At 39.5% G+C, this 17,269-nt stretch overlaps 2 protein-coding genes across 3 annotated transcripts; one reads left to right on the top strand and one right to left on the bottom strand.

Annotated features, from left to right (window-relative positions):
- Window positions 1-7,386: 7,386 nt before the first annotated feature.
- Window positions 7,387-9,594, bottom strand: LOC104704416 (uncharacterized). Its single transcript, XM_087487107.1, has 6 exons — window positions 9,133-9,594; window positions 8,768-8,907; window positions 8,444-8,726; window positions 8,209-8,359; window positions 7,996-8,123; window positions 7,387-7,929 (listed from the first exon to the last, which is right to left on the bottom strand). The coding sequence occupies exons 1-6, from the start codon at window positions 9,592-9,594 to the stop codon at window positions 7,387-7,389; spliced, it is 1,707 nt and encodes a 568-aa protein (XP_087343233.1).
- A 4,110-nt stretch (window positions 9,595-13,704) lies between these two features.
- Window positions 13,705-16,971, top strand: LOC104746736 (homocysteine S-methyltransferase 3-like). Of its 2 annotated transcripts, none has more exons than XM_010468259.3 (7): window positions 13,705-14,377; window positions 15,088-15,144; window positions 15,316-15,542; window positions 15,695-15,824; window positions 16,153-16,356; window positions 16,465-16,536; window positions 16,621-16,971. In XM_010468259.3, the coding sequence occupies exons 1-7, from the start codon at window positions 14,198-14,200 to the stop codon at window positions 16,792-16,794; spliced, it is 1,044 nt and encodes a 347-aa protein (XP_010466561.2). In that variant the 5' UTR covers window positions 13,705-14,197; the 3' UTR covers window positions 16,795-16,971. The 2 variants fall into 2 exon arrangements, with proteins under 2 accessions (XP_010466561.2, XP_087343092.1); XM_087486966.1 differs by having other exon boundaries at window positions 13,980-14,377; window positions 16,624-16,971.
- Window positions 16,972-17,269: the final 298 nt, after the last annotated feature.

Below are 17,269 nucleotides of genomic sequence, written 5' to 3'. Positions count from 1 at the left end.
GCATTCATAAAAATAGTTTTGGAGATTTAATGGGTTAAAACTTTAATGGATAGAGTTGTTTTTGGAAAAATCGGAATGTATAGATGTTGTTCAGATTTTATGGCAAGAAATGTAACACAAATGTTGGTCAATTTAAGAAAGTTTAGTATTTGATTTTCTCTACAATTTTATTTATGGAATTGTTTTAGGGGTTAATATTGTAAAAAAAAATATTAAATAAGTAAAATTTAAAAGACATAAACCAAAATGTAGTTCAAAAATATTAATATAGATGTTATTGCATTAAATAACTTTGCTATAATCTCCTTTATGAAGTACTTCCTCAGAAAATTTTAGATTTATGAAAATAAAAGACATATATATAACGTCTGTTGTACCCACGATTGTTCATCTCGGGCAATGGGCTAAGGCCTAGACTAAGCACACTAAATGGGCCAAGGATGTAGTACGGACCGGCCCACTAAGCCCGATGAAAGGTTGAAACGTAGAGAAGCATCCCTCAAATCAGCTTGCAGCTCGGACTCGGTCAAAGATTCCCGCAATTAATTGGGTTGATTAGAGTGCGAGATTTACGTAGAGAATTTATTAGGCATTGATTGTAATGAACTGATATAAATACGTAAGGAGGGCCATTGTAACGGGGATCGAAAAACTTTTCTCTTGAGCAATAATATACACACTTTTTCTTAGCACTTTAAACTCTAAATTTAGTTTGGAACTTTAACGGGGGTGGGTTCCTCCGTTCAGAAATACTTTGGGAGGAGAATTTCGGTTTTAGTTCTCACATTTGGCGCTAGAAGGAGGGCAGCTACCACCTACACTCCATTTAGTTCTGACGTTTTGTTTTTCAAATCTTCATCGTACAGACTCTACTATGGCTAACGAATCTGCCAGTCAGGTAACTTTAGAAACAATCCAAAAGTTTTGCAGGATTTGACAGAGAAATCCGACCGTCAGCAGGCAGCCTCCGCTGCTCTGTCCAAGCGTTTCGACGGCCTGGAAGGGCAGGTCTCTACTCGTTTAGAGACAGTCACCAGTTCGATCGTTGATCTGTCAGCTTCTCACCGCACGTATGCCGATTGGGTTGATCTCCTGTCTTCCAAGCAAAACCCGCGACGACGTGCTTTAGATTTCACCGACACCATTCCACTGTTCACCGCGCAGCCGGCAACGACGACAGCAACTCCAGGGTGAGATCCAAGATGCAGAATGAGATCCGCGACATGCGATCTATGATGCATAGTGCAACTACTTTGGCACCGGACATCTCCCGAGTGATTGAAGAATCAAAGCGAACTCCTTTCACTGACCAAGTAGCCCGAGTCCGCGTCATAGATACCGGAAAGATAAAATTCTCGAGCTACGAACAAAAAGGAGACCCGACTAGTCATCTCAAAACCTTCTTGTTGACGGCTAGCCGCGTGGACCTCGAGCCTCATGAAACAGATGCCGAATACTGTAAGTTGTTCACAGAAACATTTTGTGGACCAGCTCTACTCTGGTTTGCATCCTTGGCAGCTGGCTCCATTAACAACTTCACGGAGCTATCAACTTCTTTTATCAAGCAGTATTCTAGCTTGATAGAAACCGCGGTAACAGATTCCCAGCTTTGGAACCTGAACCAAGCTGTTGGAGAGTCACTCCGTTCTTACATAACAAAGTTCAAGGAAATACAAGTCCAGATTCTAGGGCTTTCTGACACAACTGCCTTGGCTGCGCTGAAAAATGGCCTGTGGCACGAGTCCTGTTTCCGCGAAGAGCTGACTGTAAACTAGTTCGCTACCATCCATGATGAGCTACATCGAGCTTCGAACTGGATAGTTGCAGAGGAAGAAAGGGCTGCTGCAGATTGCAACCAAACCCCGATTCGAAGCACCTGCTAAAAAGACTCTGTCTTCAATCCCGAAGCCCAGACCTGGCACGTTCGCGGTGAACCAATCCCTCAAAAAATTTCCCCAAAGAGTTCACCCTCCAAACCACTATTTTCACCACGCTCCAAGAGCGAAGTGCTCCCAAGTAATAAATGGGTCTGAGACAAGAGCACGTATTGCGAACTCCACAAGCCTAACAGACACTCAACTCGAGATTTCAAGAAGTTAATGCACCTTTTTGCTGAAAAGTTTGTATCTGGCGAAATGCCGAATGTGTTGATTGACGAGCTAGACCCAAAAACGGCGTCCGAACTCGATGAGGATATCCCTCCACCAAAAAAGCCAAAGCAAGCTGAGGGGGACGCATGTCCTAAAAACAAATAGACGTAATCATGGGGGGCTCACGCTTATTTCGCAACTTGATAACAGCAATCAAAGACCATCAACGCAAGCTCGGTAATCCAGTACCTAAACGGGCGAAGCTCGCTCCAAGCGATCTACCTGGGATCACATTTTCGGAGAAGGAAACAGAGGATATAGATGCTCCTCACGACGATGCACTCGTTATTTCACTTGATGTAGCGAACCACGAGGTGTGCCAAATCCTTGTAGACACTGGAAGCTCAGTGGATTTAATTTTTCTGGAGACTCTCACTAGGATGGGCATCGGAAAGGAGCACATAGTAGGACCTCCATCTCCACTGGTCTCGTTTACTAGCGAAACATCGATGTCTCTTGGAACGATAACTTTACCTGTTTCCACTCAAGGTATAGTTAAGATGGTGGAGTTCACGGTCTTCGACCGACATGCGGCCTATAACGCGATAGTGGGGATGCCTTGGCTGTTCCAGATGAAAGCGGTCCCGTCAACGTACCATCAGTGCGTCAAGTTCCCAACTCTTCAAGGAGTTCGGGAAATTCTAGGAAGCCAGAGAGTGGCGAAAGTCAGCTACGTCGCAAGCCACAAGTTCCTGATCCAATAGCAACCACAGCTGGAGGTCCCCAAAAATCCAGTTCGGAAGCAGCTGCAAGGTGACCTCACATAAGCCATTTTCATTAACCCAAAATTCCCGGATCAAGAAATCAAAATAGGGGCAGGTTTGGGAAGCGAGCTCCGAGCTAGTTTGATTTCTTTTCTCAAGGAAAACATTACTACCTTCGCCTGGTCAGTCGACGAGATGCAAGAGATAAAACCCGAAATCATTTCGCAAGAGCTTAATGTAGATCCATCATTTAGACTTGAGAAGCAGAAGCAACGGAAGCTCGGCCCTGAGCGGGTGAAATTGTCAATAAGGAGGTAGAGCGACTACTGAAGGCTGGACAGATATGCGAAGTGAAATATCCGGAATGGCTCGCCAACACCGTGGTTGTTAAAAAGAAAAATGGGAAATCAGGAGTCTGCGTTGACTTCACCAACCTGAATAAGGCGTGCCCTAAGGACAGTTCCCTCTTCCTCACATCGATAGGTTAGTCGAATCCACCTCCGGACACGAACTAATGTCCTTCATGGATGCTTTCTCCGGATACAATCAGATTCTCATGAACCCTAATGATCAAGAAAATACCGCATTTATCAGAGACCGCAGAACCTATTGTTACAAGGTGATGCCATTCGGCCTGAAGAATGCCGGGGCAACCTACCAGCGGTTGGTAAATCAGATGTTTGAGAAACAGCTCGAGAAGACCATGGAAGTCTATATCGATGACATGTTGGTAAAGTCCATGGAGTCAAGCTCGCACCTCGCAGATCTGAGAGCCTGTTTCGAGATCCTAAACCAGTTCGGGATGAAGCTCAATCCCATGAAGTGTACATTTGCCGTTCCGTCTGGGGAATTCTTGGGTTATATCGTAACAGAAAGAGGAATCGAAGTGAACCCAAGGCAGATCAACGCTTTCCTGTCCATGAGTTCTCCAAAGACTCTGCGAGAGGTACAACGCCTCAACGGACAGATAGCGGCACTCAACCGTTTCATTTCCCGCTCAACAGAGAAATGCCTCCCATTCTACCAGTTATTAAAGAAAGGAAGGAGGCACTTCGCATGGGACGAGAACTGCGAGGCAGCGTTCTCCTACCTAAAAACTTACCTGTGCGAGCCACCAGTTCTAGCAAAGCCTGAGCTTGGCAAACCTCTCTTCTTCTATGTAGCCGTCTCCACAAGCGCAGTAAGCGGAGTTTTAGTTTGCAAAGAAAGGAGGGAGTAGAAGCCAATCTTTTACATCAGTAAGTCTTTCACCGGAGCCGAGTCTAGGTACCCGATGATGGAAAAATTGGCTTTAGCAGTAGTAACTTCAGCGAGAGTTACGACCATACTTTCAGTCTCATTCGATTGTTGTCCTAACAACGCAGCCCCTTCGGACGGTGCTTCACATCCGAGCAAGTCCGGTAGATTGGCAAAATGGTTAGTTGAGCTTAGTACGATATTGAGTTCCAAACTCGAACTTGCGCAAAAGCACAAGTCCTTGCAGATTTCCTTATAGAACTCCCACTTGCTAGTTCGGTCGAAAATAATGTGGATATCCCATGGACTTTACATGTGGATGGTTCATCATCCAAAACAGGTGCAGGAATTGGAGTTCGTCTTGTTTCTCCCACCGGCGAAGTGATTGAGCAATCGTTCCGTCTGGCCTTCAATGCATACAACAATGAAGCTGAGTACAAGTCTTTCTTAGCCGGACTCAGACTCGCTGCAGGAATTGGTGTGCGAAGACTACGAGCCTTTTGCGATTCACAGTTAGTTACCAACCAATTTCTGGGAGAGTATGAGACCAAGGACGGGCGCATGAAAGCCTACTTAGCCGCGGCCAAAGAATTAGCAGCAAAAGTTGATGATTTCAAAATCACCAAGATCCCACGGGGTGAAAACTCAGCTGCGGATGCCCTGGCATCACTAGCCTCGACTTCGGACCTGATAACGGCAAGAATTATCCCGGTAGAAGTTATTGAGTACCCGAGCATACGATTAGAAAGCTCGCACGTTGTCACTAGGGCGATGAAAAAGAAGATAGCAGTCGGAGAAGCAGCTCGCGCAACTACTTCCAGTCCCTCACCCGAGGAAATTCCTCCAACCGTGGTAGTCACGCCTATCTCTGACGAGCATGAAATCAATTCGGAAGTCCAAACTCTGGAGATACCTAGGTCTCCGCACCCGGATCTGACCATCCTACCTGACAAGCTTCTGAGCAATGCAAACACTAACAATTGAGGGGGGCAGGAGACTGGCGGAGTCCGATCTGGGCTTACTTGGAACGAGGTGAAGTCCCATCTGACAAGTGGGCGGCTAGGAAACTTAAAATTGTCAGTGCACGGTATTGCATCTATAATGGAGCACTCCTACAACGGAGTATCGCAGGTCTTTATTTAACGTGTGTGGCCGGCGAGGAACCCGCGAATCTGATGTGAACTGTTCACAATGGCCCTAATGGGAACCACTCTGGAGGACGGACATTGGCCTTCAAACTTAAACGACAAGGGTACTTTTGACCCACCATGGTCGCTGACTGTAAATAATATGCCCGAACTTGTGAGAAATGTCAAAAGCATGCTCCGTCAATTCACCAACCTACCGAGCTCTTGTCCTTTGTGTCTGTACCTTATCCGTTTATGAGGTGGTCTATGGAAATCATAGGCCCTTTACATCGAGGACCCGGGGGGTTCAGTACGTACTGGCCCTTACTGATTACTTCTCTAAGTGGGTTGAAGTAGCAGCTTATGCCAAAGTGACAAGTGAGAAAGTAGAGCAGTTCGTACTAAAGAGCATAATCTACCGGTATGGCGTTCCACACGAAATCGTCACGGACAATGGTCCGCAGTTCATCTCTTCACAGTTCGAAGGGTTTTATACCAAATGGAAAATACGGCTTAACAAGTCAATTCATCGTTACCCGCAAGGAAACGGGCAAGCCGAAGCGATGAACAAGGTTATACTGGCAAATTTTTTAAAAAGACTGGATTCTCGCAAAGGGCGCTGGTCGGACGAACTGCAAGGAGTACTCTGGGCAATCCGAACCACGCCTCGACAAGCTACAAACGAAACACCTTTTTCTTTGGTCTATAAAGTTGACGCCATAGTTCCAGCCGACCTCGAAGTACCCGGAGTTCGCACGACCTTAAATCCACTTCGAGCTTCGGAGAACGAAGAGCTTATGCGAGACACACTGGATATCATAAATGAGCGTCGGGATCAAGCTTTGGTGCGAATGCAGAATTACCAAAACGCTGTAGCTCGCTACTATAACTCCAATTTCTGAGGTAGACCTCTCGCAGTCGGAGATTTAGTCTTGCGTAAAGTCTATGAGAACACCGAGGAGCTCAACGCAGGAAAGCTAGGAGTCAACTGGGAAGAACCATACAAAATCACTCGCGAAGTGCGCAATGGAGTCTATCAGCTGGAAGATTCAAAGGGGAAACCAGTCCCGAGATCCTGGAACTCCTTGCATCTCAAACGTTTCCATAATTAGCTTGAATAATCTTGTATCGAACTACGGTTGGCTTGATCCCGATAAGGGTATGGAAGCAGCCCGTTTTGGGTCCAGCTATCCATTTTCAATAAAATCAAAAGTTCTCTAACTTTTTATTAAGAATGGTTGATCAGCAAAATAAAAAAGCCGAAGTCTAACTTTGCAAAATTCAGTTAAAACCAAAGTCTCACTTCATATTCAGTAAAACCGAAGTACTACTTCGTATTAAACAAAACCGAAGTCTTACTTCATAGTCAATAAAACCAAAGTCTTACTTTGTAGTCAATAAAACCGCAGTCATACTTCGTCTCAGAAATTCTGGAGTTAAACTTCGCAAAATTCAATTAAACTGAAGTCTCACTTCGTATCACAAAAATCCGGAGTTTAACTTCGCGCTGTTTGTAAAAATCAATAAAACCGAAGTCTTACTTCGTAAGCACAATAAGACCAAAAACTTATCAGAGGATCCGGAGTTAAACTTCGCGAACTAAGAGTCAAAATCCCACTTTATACTATTAGAGTTTTGCCTAAGGTTAAGACTAAAAAGTTCGGCTCCGCCAACATTAACACAGTTGCGGGTTAGTAATTCGGATTTGCGAGATATAGAGGCAAAAGAGATCTTGATTTTAAAAGGAAATATTCATGTTCGGAGTGGTCACCGTGACCAAAAACTCCGAATTAGGTTAAAAAAAAAACAAGACAACAAAAGGGGGGCAGCTCGTGCCAAAACAAACCCGGGATAACTCTGCTAAGTATCAGAAGGGAGAGGAGGATCCGATGCCGCTTCGGGAAGTACCAAGCTCATCTCTGCGATCTCCATCTTCGATCTGGTATTCCATTGGAAGGCATCCATCCTCTAGTTCGACATTCGTCCAAAGTTAGTTCTGGTCTCATCAATGGTGATACTCAAGGGATGCTCGTTGCATAATAGCTCGGGCGTATCCACCAAGAGGTCAGAAAATGCAGAAGGGTCAAAGTCGCGGAGGGTTACCTTCGAGACCTCTTCGTCAGCTTTCTCCTCGTCAGCTCGCAAAAGTCCGAGCTCAGCTTTGATATCCTAGATCTCCCCTCTAAAGATCTCCTCAATCAGCATCCGGTTAGCCCTAATCTCAGCAGCTCGGATCTTGACCGGAGCTAGCTTCTCCCTTTCCTCAAAGTGAACCTTTACTTCCTCGATCAATGGATGGAGAGTTCGCCTCATCGCTTGTCTCTCCTCCCTCTGCACTCTCTCGATCTTGCAGCTGTTACCGGCCTCCAGAAGTTGGTTACGGAGTTCAATCTCGTGCAGTTTGTTCTTAGCTGCTTTTTCATTCTCTGCGGCCTCATAGTAGAGATCGCCCGCCTTCTTTAATTTTCCTCGGAGATCTTCGTTGGCAACCCCGAGGTCCAGCACCTCCACCTCAGCCTTCTTCATCCTAGCTCGGATCTGTTCGGCCTTCTCCACGGTCTTTGCATTTATGGCCTCTAATCTGGTGAACTCTGCCACCTGGTTTTCAAGGTCAGCCACTCTCTCCTTGAGGTGATTCACCTCGGAGGTCGATGGAGAAGCAAACAGCTGATCTTCGTAAGACGCCACCGAGTTGTTAAACTCGATCATCAGCTGGGAAAGGCGGCTTGTTAAAAAAAATATAATAATAATAATAATAATAACATATATATTGCTAACCTCGCCGACTTTATCCGCGAAACGGAAAAAGTTTGCACGGTTGACTTCGGACATGTCGGAAAATGCTGGAATCCGAATTCTAGGTCGAGTGTAGCTCCTCATCAGATCAGCTAGAGAAGCGGGGGGAGCTGCACGGCAAGAACAACGTCATTCTACTTTAAATATATTTTCTAAAAAAAAGCGAGGAATAAACGTATCTCGGATCGTGCTTACCTCGAGGAGAATGATGCTGTTCCTTCGTAGGTAGCTTCCCAAAGCAACCCCCAGACTCCTTGGTATTAGGGGGATCCCTAGACTTCTTCTCCGAGGAGGGAGATCCGTCTCTCGAACTGGATCTACCCCGCTCGTCTCTCGACGAACTAGTCTGGGCTCAATTTTTCTCGCGAGAAGAAGAAGAAGTCTCAGGTTCCTTCCTCTTCTTGGATGGCTCGACCCGCTGGGAACTCACCTCGGTGGGTCCTTTCCTTAATGACAGAGGAGGAACCTCAGTCTCCCGCGGTTTGTCGCTGGAGTTAGCAATGACAATCACGGGAGGTTCGGAAGAACCGGCAGGGGGTCCGGAAGGACCAGCAAGGAGTTTGAAAGGACCAGCAGGGGATACAGAAACTTCGCTCACTTCAGGGGCTGAAGAGTCGGTGTTCTTAGCAGGAATACGAGCTTTTCCTTTAACAAGGGCAGCAGCCATTTGCCTATTCGCTTCCTTTTCAGCATTCTTGTAAGCCCTTTCTTCCCTATAGCTCATACCAGAGGTACTAGGAGGATCAGAACATACGAGAGAACGTCCCCTGAGTCTGACTCTGGACTCTCTGATTCTTTCACACAAAAAAGAGTCCCAGGCAATTTGACCTTGGCTGCAGAACCGCGAAAAGAACTCCGCGAACGTGGGACAAAGCAAACCTCGCTCGAAGTGGGCTGAAACAAAAACAATAAAGTGATAAGAAGCAAAAACTAAAAACTAGCCGGTACCCAACAATGTACACCACTCTACCAATTTTTGAAGTCCACTTCGACACGTGCAAACATCGAGAGATGTCCGAAGGTGAGCTCATTAACCGGGAAGAAGAAATACGACTTGCGCCATTTCTCGTCCTTTTCGGAGAGTCATCAAAGACCTTTCAGTCCGGAGAGCGGACTTACGTAAAGAGTACCCTTGGTGCGACCTGTTTTCACGGTGTAGACTTGAAGAAAATCAGCCAAGGATAGCTGGTAATTAAACTCCTCTTCCAGAGTCTGAACGCACAGAACGGCTCGAACAAAATTCGGGCACATCTGGAGAAGTGCGAAGCCCAACTCGAACATCATCCTCACGATGATCTCGGGAAGTGGGAATGATAGTCCGCACGTAGAGAAAAAGATCTCGAACGCACAACAATAGCCTGGAGGTGGGTTTTCCGGAGACTCGTGAGCCTCCAGGAATCGAATCTCAATCTCCGAGGGAATTCCGGTGGATCTCCTAATCTCAGCTTTGTTCTCCACAGAGAGGATCGACGGTTGATGGGGACCAAAAACGCCCGGAATTAGAGGTTTCACGACTTTACTTGGGGTGTTCGAGTAAAGCGTAGAGGAAATTGATCTACAAGGGAAAGGATTGAAGAACATTTCGGCGAATAACGAAGAACAAAGGAGGCGAGAGCAAAACAAAAACGCAAAGGGCAAATAACAACTTTTCAGAATAAAAGAGAAAAGAGTCAGGAGGGTTACCTTTATACACAAAACTAAGAGGAAGTAATGATTTGCTTGGGAAGGCGAGAAGTCCCGGTTCATTTCTCTCTCTCTTATAGCGTGTTAGGCTTCTCGGTGGGCTCCAGAGCTTGTTCGGGAAGGCAAATCTTATCATTACCATGATCAAATCATGGGATATGGAGATATTCAGTTGCCCGAAAATAGCCGATTGAAGATCAAATGTCCCCCGAGCTAGTCAGCTCGGAGGACTTGGGGGGCAACTGTTGTACCCACAATTGTTCATCTTGGGCAATGGGCTAAGGCCCAGACTAAGCACACTAAATGGGCCAAGGATGTAGTACGGACCGGCCCACTAAGCCCGATGAAAGGTTGAAACGTAGAGAAGCATCCCTCGAATCAGTTCGCAGCTCGGATTCGGTCAAAGATTCCCGCAATTAATCGGGTTGATTGGGGTGTGAGATTTACGTAGAGAATTTATTAGGCATTGATTGTAATGAACTGATATAATACGTAAGGAGGGCCATTGTAAAGGGGATCAAAAACTTTTCTCTTGAGCAATAATATACACATTTTTTCTTAGCACTTTAAACTCTAAATTTAGTTCGGAACTTTAACGGTGGTTGGTTCCTCCGTTCAGAAACACTTCGGGAGGTGAATTTCGGGTTTTAGTTCTCACGACGTCCCACATCGGCTAGAAAAGTTTTAGACAATGGTTCAACACCATTATAAATAAGACTACTATGCTTCCAACAACGAATAAGCAGGAATTCTAAAAATTTATTCGGTTTAATCTGATGTTTTATTAATTTTTTTATAAAATGGAAAATTTTAAATCTATGAAAATAAAAGACATATATAACGTCCCACATCGGCTAGAAAAGTTTTAGACAATGGTTCAACACTATTATAAATACGACTAATATGCTTCCAACAATGAATAAGCAAAACTTGATTTATCAAGCGTCCAATTCTAAAAAACAATTTGGTTTAATCTGATGTTTTATTTGAGAAAATAAAAACATTTAAAAGTTTCTAAATATTTATAATATTTAAAAATTTAAAAAGTTTAAATATTTATAAATATTGAAACTTTTAAAAGTTCTTAGCGTTTACAAAATTTCAAAAATGAACAGGAACCTTGATTTATCAGGCATCCAAAATTAAAATTTTAATTCGGTTCTTTATTTAAGAGAATTTAAACATTTTTAATATTTAAACGATAATAAAATTACCAACAATTTAAATTACATATACAACTGATTTCATGTTCTTTATTATAGACAATAATAAAATTTCCAACAAAAAGTAAGTTGTGTAGTACTTCAAAACAAAAAGGTTTTGAATGATTATTCAGTGATATAAAATGAAAAAACAGACAAGGAAGAGAAAGAATAAAAGTATAATGAAGAAGCGGACGGAAGTTATGTGATAATTTAAAACAAAAATGTTTTCAATGATTATCCAGTGGAAGAAAGTGGGAAATCAGACAAGAAAAAAAAGAATAAGAGTATAACAAAGAAGCAACGGTGAAAGTAACGATTACAACTACCACGCAAAAATAAAAATGAAGATGAAGAGAAAGAATATAAAGAGTAAATGAAAAAAACACGAAGACATAAGCGATGGTGTTCAATTGAAAAAAATACAAAGACATAAGCGGTAGTATACACATAAGATTTTCTTACTAAAATTATTGTCGATATAATAATTTAAAATTTTCAGAAGTTAATATTTTATAATTATCATTAATTATATATAATTTTATTTAAATATATTAAATAACCTAGTTATTACATAAAAGTAAGAGTGGCAATATAATTCAAAATTTGAATTAAAAAAAACAAAATAATAAATGTGACATGCTTATGTGTCATTATTGGAGAGACTCCCTTCACCCTTTATATATGACACTAGGTTTATAACCCGTACGTTGTGCGGGACTTAATTCTTTTAATTAATAATACAAACCGTTGAATATAATTATAATTTTTCAATATGAAAATATGAATCTATATAGATGTCAATTTTATTTTATTAAGTAATATATAACTTATCAATTTATTTTAACATATTTTCACAATTAATTATTTCTTTATTTTTTGGTATACATTCGTCATCTCTTGCATCTACTCTCTTTTCACATTATATTATCTCATTTATGAAATATTGATTATGAAGACATATCATAACTATTTTTGATCTTCATTCTATTATCTCACTTATGAAATATTGATTATGAAGACATATCATAACTATTTTTATCTTCCAATACTTTTTTTTATTAGTTGAGTGATTATTATTTACTAATAAAGACGTAAATATTTTTAGATAATGTACCCACTCTTTCTCGCAAAGTTTTTTGAACAGTGTTATATACTACTACATGTAAGCTTTGCTTCGTAGTAATAAAACTCATAATTGGACTCATTTTTATCTATAAACATCATATTATAACATTAAATATTACATCTTAACTGTTTGACAAAAGAAAAATTATGTTGACATAGATATTTTTTTTTACTTTAAAATATGTATAGTCTATGATGATTTATACAATGTTTTTTATTTTATTTTGATTCTCCTAATCTCAAAATCATAAGATTACTCTAACTTTTAAATCTGTGTATTTATCCAAAAATAGAATTTTTTAGTTTTTAATTAAAATTTTACAATCTACCACTACCATCATATTTGGTTTTTTTACAAATAACTTTTTCAAATTTCTTCTTAGTATTTTTAACTATTTTTTTGTATGTGTGATGTTCAGAATAAGTTATATTTAATATGTTTTATTTCAAATAAACTTTTACATTTCTCTTAAATATATACATTATTTTAATTTTTGAGCACTTGATTAATATTTTCTCTTTTTTATATATCTTTGTTTAATGTATATATTTAAGAGATCTAATCTACCACTACCACTTTGATTAATATTTTCTCTTTTTTGAGCACTTTGATTATTCTACCACTACCATATTTTACTTTGATATTTTTTTGTTGTATTTTTTTCATTTTGTTTTTGGTTTATATTTAAGTTTTTAATTATTTAAAATATATGGTTGTTTTTGATATTAATAAAAATATTACACAATATGTAATCATTATTCATATTTTATTTTGATATTTTTTGTTGTATTATTTTCAATTTTTTTTGTTTATATTTTAGTTTTTAATTATTTTAAATGATTACTTTTAATAAAAAAAAAATTACACAAATAAGTGAATTAATTGATGTATTAACTTTAGGTTTAATGTTCTTTGATGATTTAAATTAATTTATTAAAATTAAAATTAAAAAGTGATGAGGTGGAGGAAGGAGAAGAGAGAAAAGCCAACTTTATATATATACATTTTGTTTTTTATTTTTATTTTAAATAGGGAATTCTTATTAGAAAAAAAGTAAATTAGTAGGCACATACATAAGAGATTGGATCAGGGAAAACCCTAATTTCTACTTTGAGAGACCTAAACTAGTCGCTTTCGGTATCCTTGACATATAGAAAGGATTAAATTGTTGTTGGCTGTTGATTCACGGAACCAAGACTAAAAGGTATGAAACCAGAAATCCAATAAGTAAGGTACCAAGTATATGTATTATCATTTTATTAAATTCTTTATTTCACACAGGAAAAAACTTTATTGTTAAACATTTACGCAAATTGGGAAAAAAAAAGAACTATAACATAATACTATACTATATATATACATATATTAATATTGATTAGGTGTATAAAAGTGTAGAAACCACGTATAACGTGGCACATAGTTGGATGGATGAATTCCCACACGGCAGGCAAAGAGAGTCTCACGCGTAACGTTGCTGTCTGATCAAAAGTTTGCTCATAATATCCACTTACTTTTGTTAACTCAATTATCTACTTTGAGTTAGTACTATTTCAGTTTCTGTTCGATACAATTCGCTCGTTTTACTCATTACAAAAGCTTATAGGTTGGTACAAACTACAAAGCATATAAGGTCGATCCACAACTATATAACCAACATTACCATAAGGGTATACATGTAACTTCGACATTTCCCATATATAAGCATTCTCACGATCAAAGATAACATCTAATCTTAATCTTCGATATAGTATAGTAAAGATAATACTATACTATATATTAGTATTGATTAGTTGGATGGATGAATTCCCCACACGGCAGGCAAAGAGAGTCTCACGCGTAACGTCGCTGTCTGATGATCAAAAGTTTGCTCATAAATATCCACTTACTTTTGTTAACTCAATTATCTACTTTGAGTTAGTACTATTTCAGTTTCTGTTCGAGACAATTCGCTCGTTTTCCTCATTACAAAAGCTTATAAGTCGGTACAAACTACAAAGCATAGAAGCTGGATCCACAACTATATATAACCAACATTACCATAAGGGTATACATGTAACTCCGACATTTCCCATATATAAGCATTCTCACAATCAAAGATAACATCTCATCTTCGATATAGTTCGACTCCATCTTACAGACGTATACACACTTTGTTTATATTCAAAACAATATGGGATCTTTGGTGAAAGAGGAAACCTCGTCGTTGATGACGAAGTTTTTGGAGAACTGCGGCGGCTATGCGGTGGTGGACGGAGGGTTTGCGACGGAGCTACAACGTCACGGGGCTGACATCAATGATCCACTTTGGAGTGCCAAGTGCCTTATTACTTCTCCTCACCTCGTCACGAAGGTTTTATATATGTAGAAATTCATACTCTTCTTCTAAGATGGGTTTAGTCGTACGGTGACAGATCTTGACAATTCAGAGGGATCTATAGTTTATTGAATGATGCACTCTCAAAACTTAGTAACCCTGGTTTGATTTTTTCAGCTGCGATTTTAAATAATGATCTGTCACTTTGGGAATATCTAAAGGAATAATATTTGGTTCTTCAGAAAATCTTGAGATTTTGTTTGGCTTCAGACACTTATGATAGTATTCTTCTATAAGTTTTAGAATTTTAAAGTTGAGTGAGAACCTATGTACGGACACAGGACACTGGATAGAGTTAATATTTTTGGTCTATTATTGACTCTATAAACTTGGTTTTGTTTCTTTGAAACGATATTTTTTTATTTATCAAGTTCGATGTTTTCGATGAAGCTCGTATATATATGCACAAATAAAGAGTGATACCTTAAACAGAGCAACTCGTATATGCACAAATCTAGATTAGAAATAATAATTTGCCACGTTGTAACACGTAACATTAGCTGCGACGCAAACGTGTACGTTTTATACCACGACGTTTTACTTCATTGTCACTCCATTTTTCTAGTAACACCTTCAAATGGAATAAAAACAAAAACTACTACTAGTGCTTTTCTGTTGCAGCCAAAAATAAAAATATCAGAAATATTTTAGAAAAATACTTCAATATTATAGTTTTCTTCTAATAGGTGCACTTGGATTACCTCGAGGCTGGAGCAAATATCATCATTACCGCATCTTATCAGGTACTAATTTTGGCTTGTATTCTAAAGTAACTGATGAGTAGTAAAAAAAAGAAGAGGAAATTAGTAGTTGAGAATCTGATTAAATACATACAACTTAATTAGGATCCAAAATGCATCAAGATGCTCAGACAGAGTTCGTAATTTAGTTTAACCAAATTAATTTACTACAAGGCAACGATCCAAGGATTTGTGGCAAAAGGTTTATCGGTGGGAGAAGCAGAGAGTTTACTGAGGAGGAGCGTTGAAATCGCGTGCGAGGCACGTGAGATTTTCTACAATAGATGCACCAAAGGTTTGTGGGATTTCGACTACACTGGAAAAGCTTCTGGACGACCTGTTCTTGTCGCAGCTTCCGTTGGTAGCTATGGAGCTTATCTCGCCGACGGATCCGAATACAGGTTCTTTGATTGATCCTAGTCATTTTTCTTACATTTTAGTGTAAAAATTGGAAAAATGAAGTTTAAGTAAATTGTTGAAACTATCCATACAAAAAGATTTGGTCTACCAAATAAATTTAATTTCATTTGTTATGTAATGAAATGTTTTGCAGCGGGATTTATGGAGATTCTGTGAGTAAGGAGACATTGAAAGACTTCCATAGGAGAAGAGTTCAAACCTTAGAGAAATCTGGACCTGATCTCATCGCATTCGAGACTATTCCAAATAAGCTCGAAGCCGAGGTATCTTAAGTTTACTACTTAACGAAATTAAACGAACAAAGTTAAAGGAATATTCTAGTCGTTTTTGTTTAGTGCTGTGTCCTTGTATCACCACCCAAGTTCAAGCATTCCATGTTATAGACAAAAAAGTAAAAATTACTCAAATAAAGTTTTTAAGTAAATACAGAGTATTATCAAGTAGTTTTAGATTTTAGTGCAATGGTTGCATGATGGTAGTTTTGAAATTGTGATCATATTTCACATGCATATACATGCTATTAGTCTAGAATTGACCTATGTATATATATCTCTTTAGTTTTATGTATACGTTTTTTTCACATATTTATAGGCTTATGCGGATCTTCTTGAGAAGGAAGACATCGACATTCCGGCATGGTTCTCCTTCACTTCTAAGGACGGAGTCAGTGTGCCACGAGGAGATTCGGTTGTAGAATGTGCAAAAGTGGCAGATGCTTGCAAGAAAGTGGTGGCTATCGGAATCAATTGTGCTTCACCAAGATTCATTCACGATTTGATCATCTCCTTGCGCCAGGTAACTTTATAAACACTGATAGAATTACTTTTTTAATTTTCTTTCCTCATCTCCTTTTACCCTGTTTTTTGCCTTGCGGCTAAAGCAACTGACAATTTCTTTTACTAGGTAACCCGCAAACCAATCGTTGTCTACCCAAATAGTGGAGAAGTCTACGACGGTCTGAACAAGAAATGGATTGTGAGTGTTTAACTATTATATAAAATTCTTGTTAAACACAAACTACCAACCTGATTTTGGAGGTTTTTTAATGTAATAATGCAGAAGTCAGGGGAAGAGTCAGAGGAGGATTTTGTGTCGTACGTGAGTAAATGGAGAGATGAAGGTGCGTCGCTGTTTGGAGGATGTTGTCGGACTACACCAAACACCATCAGAGCCATTGCTAAAGTTCTCTCCGGCGAATCTCCCGCAGCATCAAAACTCAAATTTGAGCAGTAGACTTGTCAACGGTGAGTTTCTATGCTTGTTCCTTGTGGTGTCAGGAAGGAGTTTGGAATGTATTATAACGTGTGTAACTTTGTAATCTACTAAACTTATATACGTAAGTTGGGACTTGGGGTGTTTCATCTGGTTTGTTGGTGTTATGAAATAATCAATTTATGTTGAAACTAAAAATGATGGTAACTATGTACTATTTTTAGTTTGCAGACATAATACTTGGAGGGCTCCTGTAGTAGTATTAGTTTTTTAGTAGTATTAGTTTGCAGACATAATACTATTTTTAGTAGTATTAGTTTGCAGACATAATACTATTTTTTTGTCGTCTGATAGAAACCAAAGTCTGAAGGATACATGAACGCAAACAAAAAAAAAAAAAATATGATGGTAACTATGTACAACTGCGTTGTTGGAGTATGACAATGATGGGCTAATACGTTAAGTGATATAGTTTGTAAGCTTACTTCTATTACTG

The sequence above is a fragment of the Camelina sativa genome, chromosome 15 (assembly GCF_030686135.1).
Source record: "Camelina sativa cultivar CO46 ecotype springtype chromosome 15, ASM3068613v1".
Classification (NCBI taxonomy): domain Eukaryota; kingdom Viridiplantae; phylum Streptophyta; class Magnoliopsida; order Brassicales; family Brassicaceae; genus Camelina; species Camelina sativa.
This window is presented reverse-complemented; position numbering and strand designations above follow the sequence as displayed.